Source organism: Leucoraja erinacea, chromosome 27, assembly GCF_028641065.1.
Source record: "Leucoraja erinacea ecotype New England chromosome 27, Leri_hhj_1, whole genome shotgun sequence".
Taxonomy (NCBI): Eukaryota; Metazoa; Chordata; class Chondrichthyes; order Rajiformes; family Rajidae; genus Leucoraja; species Leucoraja erinaceus.
Genome location: NC_073403.1, coordinates 20963977 through 20979085, shown reverse-complemented (window position 1 = coordinate 20979085; position 15109 = coordinate 20963977). Strand labels below are relative to the sequence as shown.

The 15109-nt window shown below is 37.7% G+C and overlaps 1 protein-coding gene across 2 annotated transcripts; it reads left to right on the top strand.

The window, feature by feature from the left end:
- Positions 1–702: 702 nt before the first annotated feature.
- Positions 703–11740, top strand: LOC129710339 (pyruvate dehydrogenase (acetyl-transferring) kinase isozyme 2, mitochondrial-like). 2 transcript variants are annotated; one of them, XM_055657275.1, is made up of 6 exons: positions 703–789; positions 1187–1263; positions 2209–2307; positions 2488–2587; positions 2728–2841; positions 9615–11740. In XM_055657275.1, exons 1-6 carry the CDS (start codon positions 711–713, stop codon positions 9653–9655), a joined length of 510 nt encoding a protein of 169 aa, XP_055513250.1. In that variant the 5' UTR covers positions 703–710; the 3' UTR covers positions 9656–11740. The 2 variants fall into 2 exon arrangements, with proteins under 2 accessions (XP_055513250.1, XP_055513249.1); XM_055657274.1 differs by having other exon boundaries at positions 2488–2598.
- Positions 11741–15109: the final 3369 nt, after the last annotated feature.

The window sequence follows — 15109 nt, the reverse complement described above, 5'->3', positions numbered from 1 at the left end:
ACCAATAGAACTCATTCTCCTTTTGGTTGAACAAGTGATCACAGTATTGATTATTAACGCTTTAAAAATTACGCCTTTCGCTCTTTTATCCCCAGATACGAAGGTGGTAGTTATCTGACTTTCACCAATACAGATTTTGTTTCATATAAGCAGTCAGTAAAAGTTATGTAGATATGGATTTTGTTGCTTTTACTCAGTGGCCTTTGTTTCAACATGCACCCAGCTGGAAAGCCTTTCTGTTTGATGCTGCATTTCACTCTTTTTCTCTGTTGGGCTTGTAGTTAAAATAAGGATTTAAACATTTTATCTGTTGTAGATTTCCATTTCATGGGTCTGTTACCAAGTATCAGAAAACACATTTATATTTAATAATGTTATATAATTTTATTATAATAATAACATGCATTAAATAATTTAAGGTGCAGCACATTGCCATATTTTGCATTTTAGTTTTTGGTAAGGGAGTGTCTGTGGCCAATATGATCAAAAAAAAACCCTTTGACAATGTGCAGAACATCATCATTAATAATTCTTCTAAATGTTAAAAAAAAGTTTTTTCACTGGGACGATTGTTAGTTTTTGGGCTGTAGCAAATGTAGTTTCAGTGAGCAACTGACCAATTTAATTAATGAATAATCTGGCATAAAGCTAAATACTGCCTACATTTTGACATAAATAATTGTCATAAACTAAGTATTGTTCTATCATAGATGCATATGAAACTGCCAAGCTGCTTTGTGACCAATATTATTATGGACTCTCCAACACTAGAAGTGGACCAACACAATGGTACGGTATCATGGGTTGTTTTATATCAGTTTTCCTAGGGTGTTACATTTATTGACCATTTGGCGGATCAGGACCTTTTAGTCTGTTCCTTAAAAAAAAAATGCGTGTTCAAGATTTGTGCTTTGCTTATCCTGAGGTCATGTTTAGATCAATATTTTTCTCAAGCCGTTCCTTAAAAAAAAATGCGTGTTCAAGATTTGTGCTTTGCTTATCCTGAGGTCATGTTTAGATCAGTATTTTTCTCAACATTGCGCAGAGGTGGAATTACCCTTTTGCCATTTTTCTTTATTATTGGCTGTGTTTGATGCATGCCAATTGGTTTTTATTTTGTGAGATGTTCTGATTGAAAAGAAATGTTCTTCGAAAGGAAACTGTTAAATTATAATTGTTATTGCAGCTGTAAGTGGTTCAGGAGCAGTCCATATCATTTATGTGCCATCACATCTGTACCACATGCTGTTTGAACTTTTCAAGGTAAGCAACAAGCTGTTACCTGAACAATTGTAATTGTACTATTGCCAAGTCTTAGATTATTAAACTTAATTGATTTGTATTTTAGCTGTTATGTGGGGAAAACTGACAAATTTCAGTAGAAGTAGTAGAACATTGTGAATTTCTTGTGAGTTTTGTTTGATTCCTTGTCAATTTATTAAATTTAGTTGATGCTGTTCATTGGTGTCTTGCTTATCTATGATTTATCATCCTTTTTAATATACACATAATGATAGTTTATTGCTAAATTGCTAAATTTTACGGAGACTCTTAACACGTGACACCTAGCAAAATTCACCCTAGGCTTCAATCTTATAGCTGACTACCGTATTCTAGCGTGTACGAAGTAGTTTGTGGTACAATAACGTGCAAACTCTCAAATTGAATTAAATCCCTTTCAATGAAAATTAAACTGCAGTAGGTTGGCAATAGCTATGTGTGTGTGATGACTATGAGGAAACAGCAAGAGCTGTGAAAAGAGCAGGAACCAAGATGGACTCCTATACTGGGTTGCTTCAGGTGTTAACAAACTTTCATCGACTTTGTATCATGTGATTGATGTTGCTAATAGAATAATGCACTCCATTAAGATGTGACTTTCACTTGCAAAATCAGCATAATTGAATTTAAGATATTACATTTTTATTGGTGCAGTGGGGGTTGGTTTGGTCAACCTTTTGGTACACTAGTATTAATCCTGCATGTACCACAGTGAACAATCCATTATTCTCTTAAAATATTGTTTCCTACACATATAACAATGATAATACAAATTGCATTTTACAATAAGTATTTTTATGAAATAGATTTTAAACATCATTCATCGCACAGTTGTTATCCATAGATTTTTAAACGGTTTCTATATAGCACTGCTTTGTCCTGCAGTTATTTAGTAAATTCATAACATGCAGTCTTTTTACATTCAAGAATGCCATGAGAGCTACTGTGGAAAATCATGAATTGAGTCCAAGTCTACCCCCCATTAAAGTAAGAGTTTCACTGGGTGGAGAAGATGTCACGATAAAGGTGAAAAAAATTTCAAATTCTACTGCCACACAATATGTTAAACTTTTTTAAACAATTTCTCTGAAACTAGATTCTCTCAATTCTGGAACCTTATTGTTTTTGTTAGATGTGGAATTTTGATCATGTGTTAAGAGGTTTACCATATGATAGAAAATGACACTTTCATTTTTGTTATTATAGATGAGTGACAAAGGTGGTGGTGTCCCCTTGAGTAAGATAGACCGGTTGTTCAGTTACATGTACAGCACAGCTCCTACACCTCACTTGGGAACTTCTGGAGGTGCACCATTGGTATTTATTTATATATTACCCTGTATATTTGGTGTGACATGTAAAACATATGCACTGGTATTTTCACCAATGAGTTATTCCTGACATTTATAAATATGATCTCCTTATCCAATATTTTCCTATTTTTAGGCTGGTTTCGGCTATGGGCTGCCAATTTCAAGACTTTATGCCAAGTACTTTCAAGGAGACCTTCAGCTCTATTCAATGGAGGGCTATGGGACAGATGCAGTTATTTACCTAAAGGTAAGGATATACTCTGCTTGGGAAATGTTGAATAAAGCATTATGTTATTCGTCTCCTATCAGGACAAACTGTGACCATGTATTTCTAAATGGATGCTAGAAACATAGAAAATAGGTGCAGGAGTAGGCCATTCGGTCCTTCGAGCCTGCACCGCCATTCAATATGATCATGGCTGATCATCCATCTCAGTATCCTGTAGCTGCCTTCTCTCCATACCCCCTGATCCCTTTAGCCACAAGGGCCACATCTAACTCTCTCTTAAATATAGATTGAATTATGATTGAATTATTTTATAGCTGACTACAGCTATGATTGAATTATGATCATATTAAAAAATATGATTGAATTATTTTGTTTAAAATAGGAAAATATTTTTATTGATATAACATTTCAAAGGCTCTGGATGCTGTGAACTTCGCTTGGTGTTGATAAGGCATTATCCCAGTTAAAATGATGAGAAAAATGATTGAATTATCTATTTTCATGATGTTGGTAAAAAGTTGAATATTAGCCAGCAGAATATTTTTTCTGGCATATGATACCTCGGAATGTTTTGCATCTAGCTAAGAGATTAATTTGGTTTCTGCAAGATAACAGCTCTAGCATTCCAGTACACACTCATGCTATACTGTGCTATTAGTCTGGATAATTTGCACATATCTCTAGTATGTGCCTTGGAATTGCAGCCTTGGATGCATCTGCTACATCTTAACCAAAGCGGGATTGAATTGAAAAATGTAAAACTAACCACTATTTAACAAGCAAATTTAAAGATCTCATAAGTACCATGTAATTATAGTCTTAAATATGTGTGCTGCAAGATTAAATGTATTGATGGTGCTGCAGTCATAGTGACAAAGATCTGCAAAGTACTCATTTGTTAGTGCTATGTTTTTGACAGGAGTGAAAAATGAGAAAAGTAATATCTGCCATGGAATATGGGTCAATTTCAGAATTGTAGTGCAATCAGTAGCTCTATGCGTAATTTGAAGATGAATCATTTCAAGATTCAAGATTCAAGATAGATTTAATTGTCACATGTGCCAGATGGCACAGTGAAATGAATTCCCATACAGCCATACAATAAAAATAAACAGGACTCAACACGCTATAGAATTTAACACAAAACATCCCCACACAGCAGAATCAAAGTTTCATCATCATCATCGTTGAAAACATCAACAGGCATGGTGCCTTGCAATGCTATGTATGACAGTGATCGCAACTTCTACTGAAATGTGGATGGCCGTTGGCTCGTTAGCTCATCTGCCCTTTGACATGTCTTGTTTTTGGTCCTGCTGGGGGATGCACAGCCCCCTCCTCGCCTGGCAAACCAGGTGGAGTCGCCGACTATCCAACCATGGAGCAGGTAGCATTGGATTACATGGTACCTGTGGTGGGGGAAATTCCCCCCGACCTAACCTAAAACTGAAAGAATAAAACCAGCTTTTGGAACTACAGGAACTGGCAGAAGTATATGATCGAAAGAAGATAGCATTTTTTTTGTGGAAGCTCAGGAGACTTGATACTGGACTCTTGAGGGGGGAAAAAAAAACAAGCTGCAGGAGGAACTCAGTGGGTTATGGAATATCTATGGAATGAACGGGACAGATCGTGTTTTGGGTCTGGACCCTACAGTCTGAAAAAGTTTGTTTCAGCAGTGTTTTTTAGGTGTTGGGGAGAAGTAGTTGGCTAAACGAGTGTAGAGAAGAAATTATAGAAAATAGTAATAGTCGATATGCATTTTTAAAAATCGAGGAAGTATGTGTCTAGAGATCAAGAAAGCACGGGTGAGAAGGTACAAATTAGGATGCAGGTTAGAAGAGGGATAGAGCACGTCCGAGAAAGCTGCACAAGAAGATAGTATGCATTTTAAATTACTCAATGAAACAACCTAATTTAGCCTAGGTGACGTTTGCTCAAACTGTTCCATAGTTCTCTGGAAAAGCTCTATCTCTCTTGACAGATGTGTGCTACTGAATCCAGGGTTATGGTTATTTGGATGTTGACCTTAAGCAAGGTGGTTAATGTGGTTAGAATGTAAGCTACTGGAGCCCATGCAAGAGTAAATAAATCCTTGATCTAAGCATTTTCTCTTCCAATGGGAAATGTTTGATTTATAACGGACAATTATTCATACCGAGTTGGATTTTAATAGGATAACGATTAATGCCATTTGTCCATCTTTTATGACATTCCCGAGGGTGCCCATCAGGATTGTATGTTTTATTTGATTAGAATTTACATTACTAACCCCATGAATGTGTGGATCTCAGTAGTTGTGTTTTCATTAACTGTCTCATTATGTATTTGTAGGACATGTTCTTGTATATTTAACAGTATATAAATATTATTCAGAAAATACTTTGCACACTATTTCCTAGCCTAATCAGAAGCCTGTTTATTGGGGTAGATCTCGCTCTTTTGTGAGATTTGATGATTGCCTACACCCTGGACACCTTATTTTCTTCCATTGTTGTCTATATGATCTTCCAGGAGGCTAGCTCCCCTGTCATTGCATGCACTGTCACAATGGCTTCCTCTAAGTGTCAAGGAAAGCAGTGAAGCCCCAGGTCAATGACTGTGAAACTTTGCATTTAAATGTTTGCAGATAACTTTGGTTAACATGCATTATTATGGAGGGATTTTTGATCCAAGTCCAGAATTCTCTGAAAGAGGCAATTGAACTAGATAGTGGTAAAGAAAGCATATAATACATTTGCTTTCATTGGTTGGGGCATTAAGAGTTAGGAAGTCATGAAGCAGCTTTATAGGACTTTGTTAGGACACATTTTGAAGTATTGCATGCAACTGTACTTGCCACGTTACAAACTGAGGGGCAATGTTTAAAGGAGATGTGAGGGGCATGTTTTTTACAGTGGGTGGTGGATGCTTGAAACATGCTGCCAGGGATGGTGGTGGAGGCAGAAAAGATAGTGGCATTTAAGAGACTTTTGGATATTCTCATTGAGAGGTATGGAATATGCGCAGGCATATTTAAAAACATGCAGGTTTCTAGGACAGTACGTAGAATAGCACTAATGGGAATGGGTGATAGTGGATCGGTGCTGGCATGGTAGGCTGAAGGGCCTGTTTCCACACTGTATCTCTTTTAAAAAAATAAAAAAAAATTGCTCCCTATTTGGTTGCTGAATTTGCATACTAACTTTTATTGTTTCTGCTGCATGGATAGCCATGTTCCCCTAAATATCTTTTGATCCATCGGCACCTAACAAAAATACACACCTTTTCTATTTTTTCTACCAAAGTGTCTACATTGTGTTCCATCAATGTGGCCTTACATAGTCTCTTAACTGCCTGTTGTCCTCTAGGCCTTATGTGTCCTTTTTGTGGCCCAAGGCAATTTTATTGAATTAATTGGCAAAGCAGGATGACAAAACTGGAAAGTCTGCACTTATTATTTCTGTAACAGTCAGGCTCCGGACTGAATTAGGAAGATGTTGGTTGAGGCATTCTGATAGACATCTGCAATGCACTCAACTTTGCTTGCTGGATCTTGTGTTCTCCTTACAGCCCAATAAACACATTCCTAAATGGTACAGGAATTAGCTTCTGAAATGTTTTTACTTTGGTAACCTACCCTGCAAAGAGATAATATTGTCAGGTCAAATGATTCCAACTCATTCCTTCTGAAGGTTGAGAAAGGTTCCACTTCATAAATTATCTTTGGCTGTATCATAGTTTATTCAAATGTCATTGAATAGAAGACCATTTACAATAGCTATAGGGTCTAGTCCAGTTATATGTATATGTCCAGAATATGCATTCTACGGAGAAATCTGTGTTGGTTGTACATTAGGAAAGGATTTAGAAAATGCAAGCTTTTATGATCCAAAATGCATCTTATTTCTGTTAAATTGCATTTATGATGTTCAAGGAAAATAACTGGGAAGATGAAAGATTGACATAAAGTGCTGGATTAACTCAGCGGGTCTAGCAGCATCTCTGGAGAAAAAGGATAGGTGTCGTTTTGGGTCAGAATGGTTCTTCAGATTCGACAGTAACTGTCAGTGTAGTTATCAGATACCAAAGAAGATATGATTTTTAGTTAATAGGTGACTAATGTCTGTACATTGATCTTTGAGCAGTAAATTAAAAGCCAGGTTCCATTTTTAAAACTCCAAACTCAGCAGACTGGGTGCATCCGTGGAGAAAAGCAACTTCTGTTTTGGTTCGATGACTTTGGGACAGGCTGGTTTTTTGTTCAAAGGTCATTGAAATGTTTATTCTTATTTCCCTCTGACAAATGCTGCCTAACCTGAGGATTTCCAGCATTTTCTGCTCGTTACTTCAGATTTGCTACATCGGAAGTATTTTGTCTTTGGGTTATTACTTGTCATTTTAGTTTGGATGACAAAGTCTTAAGGATTTGTGATAGCAAAACTCAGTATTTGGTGGACTTGACCAGAGTCTTTAACAGCATCTTCTGTGGGTAAATGATTCAGGAGCTTTGTTCATTCTAACATTAATGGGTAGGAGGAAATTGAAGAGGGTCTTGCAAAGTCTGCCGCTTTGCAGGAAGGGAGTTGGCTGTTAGCCCGAGGCCTGGTTTTGGGGAACCATCGATATAAAGAACAAAGTTTTTCTTTTAAGCAAAAAAATTCTGATCTGCCGTGGAATTGGTCACCTATTTCCTATGGACATGGACTCGGGGCTACAACCGACTTGCAGGGGAAATTTGACTTGCTGTTTGTCCTTAATTTCTTTCCATCACCCCTTCCAGGCTGAAACTTGACCCCCTGCCAATGTTGCATTAGGCACCAGTCAGTGAGTATAAATTTGTTTTTTACAAGTTAATGGGAAGAACAAATAGTACATGCAGCAGGATTTAGAAGAATTACAGAATAGACTGGATAGACTCGGCTTGTACTCGCTAGAATTTAGAAGATTGAGGGGGGATCTTATAGAAACGCACAACATTCTTAAGGGGTTGGACAGGCTAGATGTAGGAAGATTGTTCCCGATGTTGGGGAAGTCCAGAACAAGGGGTCACAGTTTAAGGATAAGGGGGAACTCTTTTAGGACCGAGATGAGAAAAACATTTTTCACACAGAGTGGTGAATCTGTGGAATTCTCTGCCAAAGAAGGTGGTTGAGGCCAGTTCATTGGCTATATTTAAGAGGGAGTTAGATGTGGCCCTTGTGGCTAAAGGGATCAGGGGGTATGGAGAGAAGGCAGGTACAGAATACTGAGTTGGATGATCAGCCATGATCATATTAAATGGCGGTGCAGGCTCGAAGGGCCGAATGGCCTACTCCTGCACCTATTTTCTATGTTTACAGACTTCCTCATGCTGCAGTGAGCCATTGATGAAATCCGCATTGGGTTGAAAATGCATCAGTACAAAGATGTTCAGTTCGCCTGCAATGAGAGAGGAAATCTTGCTGACATATTCGAGATACCTGTAGCAGCAATTGCATTACATCCGGAGACAATTAGATTGTGCCAGACAAACAATGGCTGCTTTGGGACCAACATGGCCGCTTTGTAGTTATAGAGCCCTTTTTTTCTTTCTTTACTGGTTGTATGAATTTGTTAATCCCAGTGATTATTGCCTATGTTAAATTGCATTTGAACTGAGTGATTTGCCAGATGAGTTTGTTTAATCTCCAATCACTTGTTATGAGACTGGGGTACCATTCAGAACAATTCAGATCCTCATCCGTATGGAAGAATACTATAACAGCTTGGTCCTGTGGCAGATTGATAGTGGCAGGCAAAGAGGTGATTTATTTGTTGATGCTTGTTAGAGGTTTGAAATAGTATTGGTATGCATTCATTGATGCCACGTCTGCTGAGATACAATGGGAGTGAAGGGGGGGAATGGGTAAATGTTATGCTCAATTCCGTTAGATAAAGATTGTTCATAGTTTAGAATGGAGGTGTTTTTTTTGCATTGAGCTATCTGATGTTCGAGTTTTGAAAAGAAGGGAAATGGAGATACTTCATAATCTTCTCGTGATTACTACACTTCTGCACAAAATCTAGGTCTTTAGCCTTTAAATCGTAAATTATATTTTCGCTGAATCCACCTTTTGCTCATGCTTGGCCCTGTGTCTAAACATTTCTGGTTCCTCTACCTCCAAACTGATTTGGGCTATATATTTTAGCCATGCCAGTTGTGCATCTGCTGCCTCAAATATCACTCATTGCATTCCTGATACCAACCGGTTTTGCTCTCTTAACTCGCCCCATTTATCCAGTCATCAAGCATTTACTGCTTTAGAGACCAAGAAGAATAGACTGATTACATACAGTGCCCTCCATAAAGCTTGGGACATTGTAGTACGGCGGTCGGGGGTTTAGAGGTTAATTTTTAACCTACTATAACAATTATAGAAAGCCCTTAAAACTAAAAATAGCTCCAGCTACGGAATCTTCCAGCGATTTTTCGTTAATAATTAACTAGTCTGAAAAACCTCGATTTGAACAGCCTAGTGAAAAATCGCGTTTTCAAACCCGCCCCCCTCTAAACGGCGCCAAAATCGCGCACACGGGCTGGGGCAGATTTTCAGCGATGCTTCAGGTAGGCTTTGCAACATACCTACACTGTACGATCATATTTCCCTGCTCAAAGAAAGTCACCGAGGGCAGCGCATTGGGTTTTATTTCTGCTGTGTTGACAAAATTTGACATGAGACTTTTGTTACAAAATGCAATAATCCATTTTCTTCACTTCAAGCCTGTTATCTCATCCGAATGTTTATTATATTTGTATGCTCATTCTCAGTGTTTGTCTATTTGTTTTTCAGGCTCTATCAAAAGACTCAGTAGAAAGGCTACCGGTTTATAACAAATCTGCCTGGCGACACTACCAACATAACCACGAGGCTGACGATTGGTGTATACCTAGTAGTGATCCAAAGAACTTGGCTGTACACAAGATTCAACATTGATGCTCACAGTCACCAGTTCAGTGACATGAAAAGGAATAAATGGAGTTCAATCTCCATGTCAGCCACATAATGTGAATTTTAGATACAACATGGTTCTTTGCAGAGAACAGTAGAATAGAGGGGATTATAGAAGTATGTGATCTCCTTGAGTGATCAACTTTCAGTTGACACTGACTCTTTTTTAATATTACTATTCAATGTAGGGAGAACATGCTTATGTAGAAAGAGGGAGAAAAGGGTGGCACTGTAAACATGTGAATGCATTCCAAGATTAGAAAACCCAATTGCAAGCACTCTGGGTCCTATTCAAAACTCTGTGTTGATACATGGGATTGTGGTCTGGTTAGCAATGCCGCAGGGAGGAATGGACTTTTCTTATCTTTGAGGAAAACCACTTTTGAACATCAGATTCTTGTCTTGCATATTACAAAGAAACATTAAAAATTCCAATTGTAATATGAATTAATTTCCCTTAATGCTATTGCTGTAAATGCCAGTAAGATAAAAGTAGCTTTGAAATCCCAAGTGGTAAATATGATTGTATTATTAAAGTCAACTATTTTTTTAGGTGTGTTGTATTAAATGGTTAGTCGGTTCTGAAGATGGGTGCTCGTGAAAGGTTCTTGCCCTGCATTGTAATGTTAGGAATAGGATCCGAAACATAGGAACAAGCATATGGCATTCAGACTGTCAAGTTCGCTCTGTTGTTTCTGTTAACCATACCAACACTAATTCTAACTTTTATGTCTTTTCACTGTTGCAAAAATACTCAGTAATGATAATTTGAGGCATGATTCTATCTTTCTGATTTTTTTGGAGGTAAAATGGATTTGCTGAACTTTCATTACATGATTACATTTCTATACTGTACATTCTTTAGCAGGAATGAACTATTTTCCTTGTCAATTTTCTTCATTTTTAGAGACTGGCTGAATGTCAATACCTTTATGCTTCCACTACTGCCCTTGCCTCTCCATTTTGATAGGTTAGATGCTTTTTTCCCCAAGATCAGGTAATCATCTTAACATGGGAAAATCACGAAGAATATTCAGACCAATACCATGTGTAATTGAAGTAATTATTCCTTTTATATTCTCAGCCATTTTATCAAAAGGCTCCCAACACTACCTCCCTTCCCACTTCTCCCCATTTCCACCTGCTGGGCGGGGAATTATGATCTAGGTAATGCATCTGCAAGAAAGATAATTTAACACAATTGAATTAAATGTGCCAATTTTTTTAACTAATTACCTGCTGCCTGAAAATCTGCTCTCTAAAACTCTCTTCCTCTGCATACTATTAGCTGCAACATTTTCTCTATCCTGTTATAAAATTATTTTTAATATAGTAAAGTGCGACATGTTTATTTGTATATTAATTCTTATGTGACTGTATATGTGCTTGAAATAATGTTCCAAAGATTATTACATTGGTGTAGAAAGTGAAATACCTGCCTTTCAAAATGTGAAGCATTTACTAAAGGGCCTGTCCCACTTTCATGACCTTTTTCACTCATGGACATTTCATCATGCTAAAAAAAACGCCCCGACCTACTTGATGCCACGCGTACCTACGACTAGCATCATGGCTTCCTACGACCCCGTGATGACCATGCTGCGAGCATGAGTCAAGGGCAAACTTGGCAGAGGTCGTGAATTGAGTCATGAAAGTGGGACAGGCCCATAAGATAGCTTATCTTAATCTATCTGCTGAACTGTAGGTGTCAAGCATAAAGCTTATTTGTGTTTGTTTTCTAAACTAATTTTGTAATACATGAACATAAACTGATTATTTTTGGCTCTGAATTTACTATTGTATATTTGTGTACATCAATGTTATACATGGACTTAAATAGAATCATGCTCAACCTGACAAACTAAGGTCGTAATTGTTTAAACTCCTGTTAACCTTTAAGATTGTTCAAATATGGTTGAAATATGCACTATCAAAAATCATTTCTAAATAAAATAATTTAAAATGTATTTTGCTATTATAATCAATTTGCAGGTACCCTTTCATTCTCTAGGATTACATATGGAAACAAATGTTTGAAAGCATTAAATGCAGTTCCTTATTGAATGGTGACTGAAATAACACTGCCAAATAATTCAAAATGTGAATGGCACACATGAAGAGTGTAATGTTGAATACTCCAGCTATTTTACTTTTCATATGCAAGTTGTAAAGGGGCAGCAGGAGTATTCATGGATCTTGTGGAATTCATCAAAAAAGACAAATTCCGAGATCAAATTACAAAAAAAAAGCAGCCAAGTAAATATCAAATTGCACTACGGGAAGATAATGTTTTTTTTTCTGTTTTAATCATCATCTTTTAGTTTGGCTTAAATGAATTGGGGCAGTAAACTTTCATTCAGGGTCCAGAACACACAGCAGAAATGGATAATGCACCTCTTCAAGTTCTGTAAAGCACTTCTGTCAATACCACAATCATCACTTGTTATTACAGTGGTCCAGAAATGTTGCCTTACATGCTCCAAATCAGAAACTGCCAGAAGTATGACACTGAATTTTTTTTTTCCCCAGCAATTCATTCTTTTCATTGCATTACTGAATATAATGGGGAAACCTTTGCTGCTTAATGATGTCCAACATAATGTGCAAAGTAAGTTTTAATCCTGCATGGAATCACAGACGTGTTACAGCTGCCTCACTTACAGAAATTTGTCCATACAGAATTTGCATTACTTTCCAAAATTTGACATGTGGAATAAAATGAGCTTTTATGGAATTTTGAGTGGGGGAGTAAGCTAAATTTCTTCTTTTTTTTTTCTTGACAAGCAGATATGGCTTCACATTACAGCAAATAGTGATACAGCCCATTTCCTAGGAATGCATGGCCTCCAGCTCAAAGAACTCGGTGGGGGGAGGGGTTACCTCTAATGTTTATGTTTTAATACTGAAGTAGGAATCTGGACCTTAAGAAGATTAAGCTAGTTTAATTTTTTTTAAGTTAATCATAAATAGATAAATATAAGCAAACTGAGGTAAGTGATGTGTACTTTCTATAATTTCAAAATTTGGTAGCTGATGCGTACTTTTAGAGGGTGTAATTAACTCTAAAATGTCTATAACGTTTTTTGCTGCCAAACTGACAAATCTTAATTCTCACTGTTGATTGCAATGCATAATCTATACCTTGAAGATCATCTTTTTTAAAAAGTTCATCACTACCATTCAGGGTGGAAAGCTTCATCCTTCCATGGTCAAGTTTATATGTGACTGAACCTAGCCCAAGAGCTTGACACCAAAGCCCAGTATGCTACTCACTTGATTGCTCACCACAATATATTCAAGGGGAAATTAGAGATGCCCAATAATTGCTTGCCTTGCTGGTGGCAACTAAATGCAAGACGAATGAATAAATAAAAATATTCAGCACTAAGGTCTTTTGGAAGATTCCCATCTTAAAAATTGACATCATCCGAATTAATGAAGTTTGAGTTCTAATGTTCTAGCTATTGTTGATCCTTCAATCATTATCAACAAAGCAGATCATGTCATGCAAATATCACGCCATAAATCTTTGTGTCAAATTGCTGCAGCATTCACCTATCTATTATATAAAACTGCCTGCCGCCGTCCGTCCGGCTGCCTTTCTGCCTTTTGATTCGTTTCCATCGTGTGATCTCACAATGCCCAATGCTCGCAGATGTCCAATCGGGATGGATCCATTTACATATGCCTTTGCAGGAGCACCAGCCCATGGTGAACGTTCCATCGTGTGATGTCACAATGCCCAATGTTCAAAGACATTGTTGCCATAGAGGGAGTACAGAGAAGGTTCACCAGACTGATTCCTGGGATGTCAGTACTTTCATATGAAGAAAGACTGGATAGTCTCAGTTTGTATTCAGAATTTAGAAGATTGAGGGGTGATCTTATAGAATCTTATGTTTCCCTCTCCTCACCCCCCTCCCCACCCATCCCTCTCTCCCCCCCCCCTTCACTCTACCCCACCCCCTTCCCTCTCCCCCTGCCCCCCTTCCCCTACCCCTCTTTCCCTCTTCCACCACTCCCCTTACCCCTCTCTCCCCACTCTTCCACTTCTCTCCCCCTTCCCCTTCCAATCTCCCTCCCCCACTCTTTCCCCTCTCTCCCCCCACCCCTCTCCCTCCCTCCCCTCCCACGCATCTCCCCATCCCCCTCTCTCACCCCCTAATCCCCCGCTCTCCCCCTCTCTCACGCCCCCCTCCCTCCTTTCCCTCCCAAATCTGTCCCATTTCCTCCTCCTCCTCTCCCCTCTTCTCACAACCCCCACCCCCTCCCCCCACCTGTGTGTGTTTTTTAATCTACCTTTCCAAATCATTAAATTTGCCAATTATACTAACATAAAAACTGCAATTAGAATGGAAGGAAATGAAGATGGCAGAGATTTAATTTGACAGTACATTTAATAGTTAAAACTTAATTTGCAATTTGAAACAAATTGCTTAACTGGATAAAGAAGGGCTGACTTGGCAGTAATAGATGAGGAATGATGTTCAACCCGTGACCATACGTATTTAACAAGTGATATAGTAATTAAATTGAAGCACTTTAAGCAATAGAATAGATGTTTCTAGCATTTGTAATGGGGTTTTACAAGATGTTAAGACTTTTAAAATATCTTTATTCGTTGTTTAAAAAAAAAAAAACATACCACAAGTTGAATTGGCAAGATTAACCAGAATCTATCGGAAGTAAGAATAACATAAATGGAAGTTAACAAAAAATTAAACGCCAAATCTCTGCCAACTATTGGTTAAACAGGATCTTAAAATAAAATGTGAAGCAGCTTAGGTAAACCTAGAATATTAATTCAGATTGAGCAAAAATAAAGAGCAAAAAGATTAAGAACAAGGGGAAAGTCAACCCCTCAAGCCTGTTTCTTTATCCCAATAGATTATAGACTTTGATCAAAGTGTACACACTTTCTGAAAGGTTCAAAATGTCACTATTTTTCATTTTTAAAAAACCGTAATCTCACACTTAAATAGCCTGGAACTTGTTTTATAATATTCTCAGCAAAAATAATGTATTGGTCTACCTCAATTTTTTACTATTTATGGCAATCACCTTTCAACATTTTGAACTCTAGACAGCTTCATACAACTCTTCCCACAAATCAAGAAATCCTGGTACAGAATAGCAAATGCAAAACATGGTAACAACTTCAATCAAATCTTTGAATGTTTCAATTAGTATGCAAACAATATACAGTGGATGCCCAACCTCTGGAATGGAAATAATTCTAGTGGTGAACGGACAGGGCGGAGTCTGGGGAGAGAAACAAAAATGCACATTTCAAGAATGCTTTATCTTGACTTGCAAAGTCGTTAAAAGTTCAGGGA

Coding starts and splice junctions, on each gene's coding strand:
- LOC129710339 (XM_055657274.1), top strand. CDS start 711: ATGCATATGAAACTGCCAAGCTGCTTTGTGACCAATATTATTATGGAC. Junction 1,264..2,208: donor TGCTGTTTGAACTTTTCAAG/GTAAGCAACAAG, acceptor TTTACATTCAAG/AATGCCATGAGAGCTACTGT. Junction 2,599..2,727: donor CTTCTGGAGGTGCACCATTG/GTATTTATTTAT, acceptor TCCTATTTTTAG/GCTGGTTTCGGCTATGGGCT.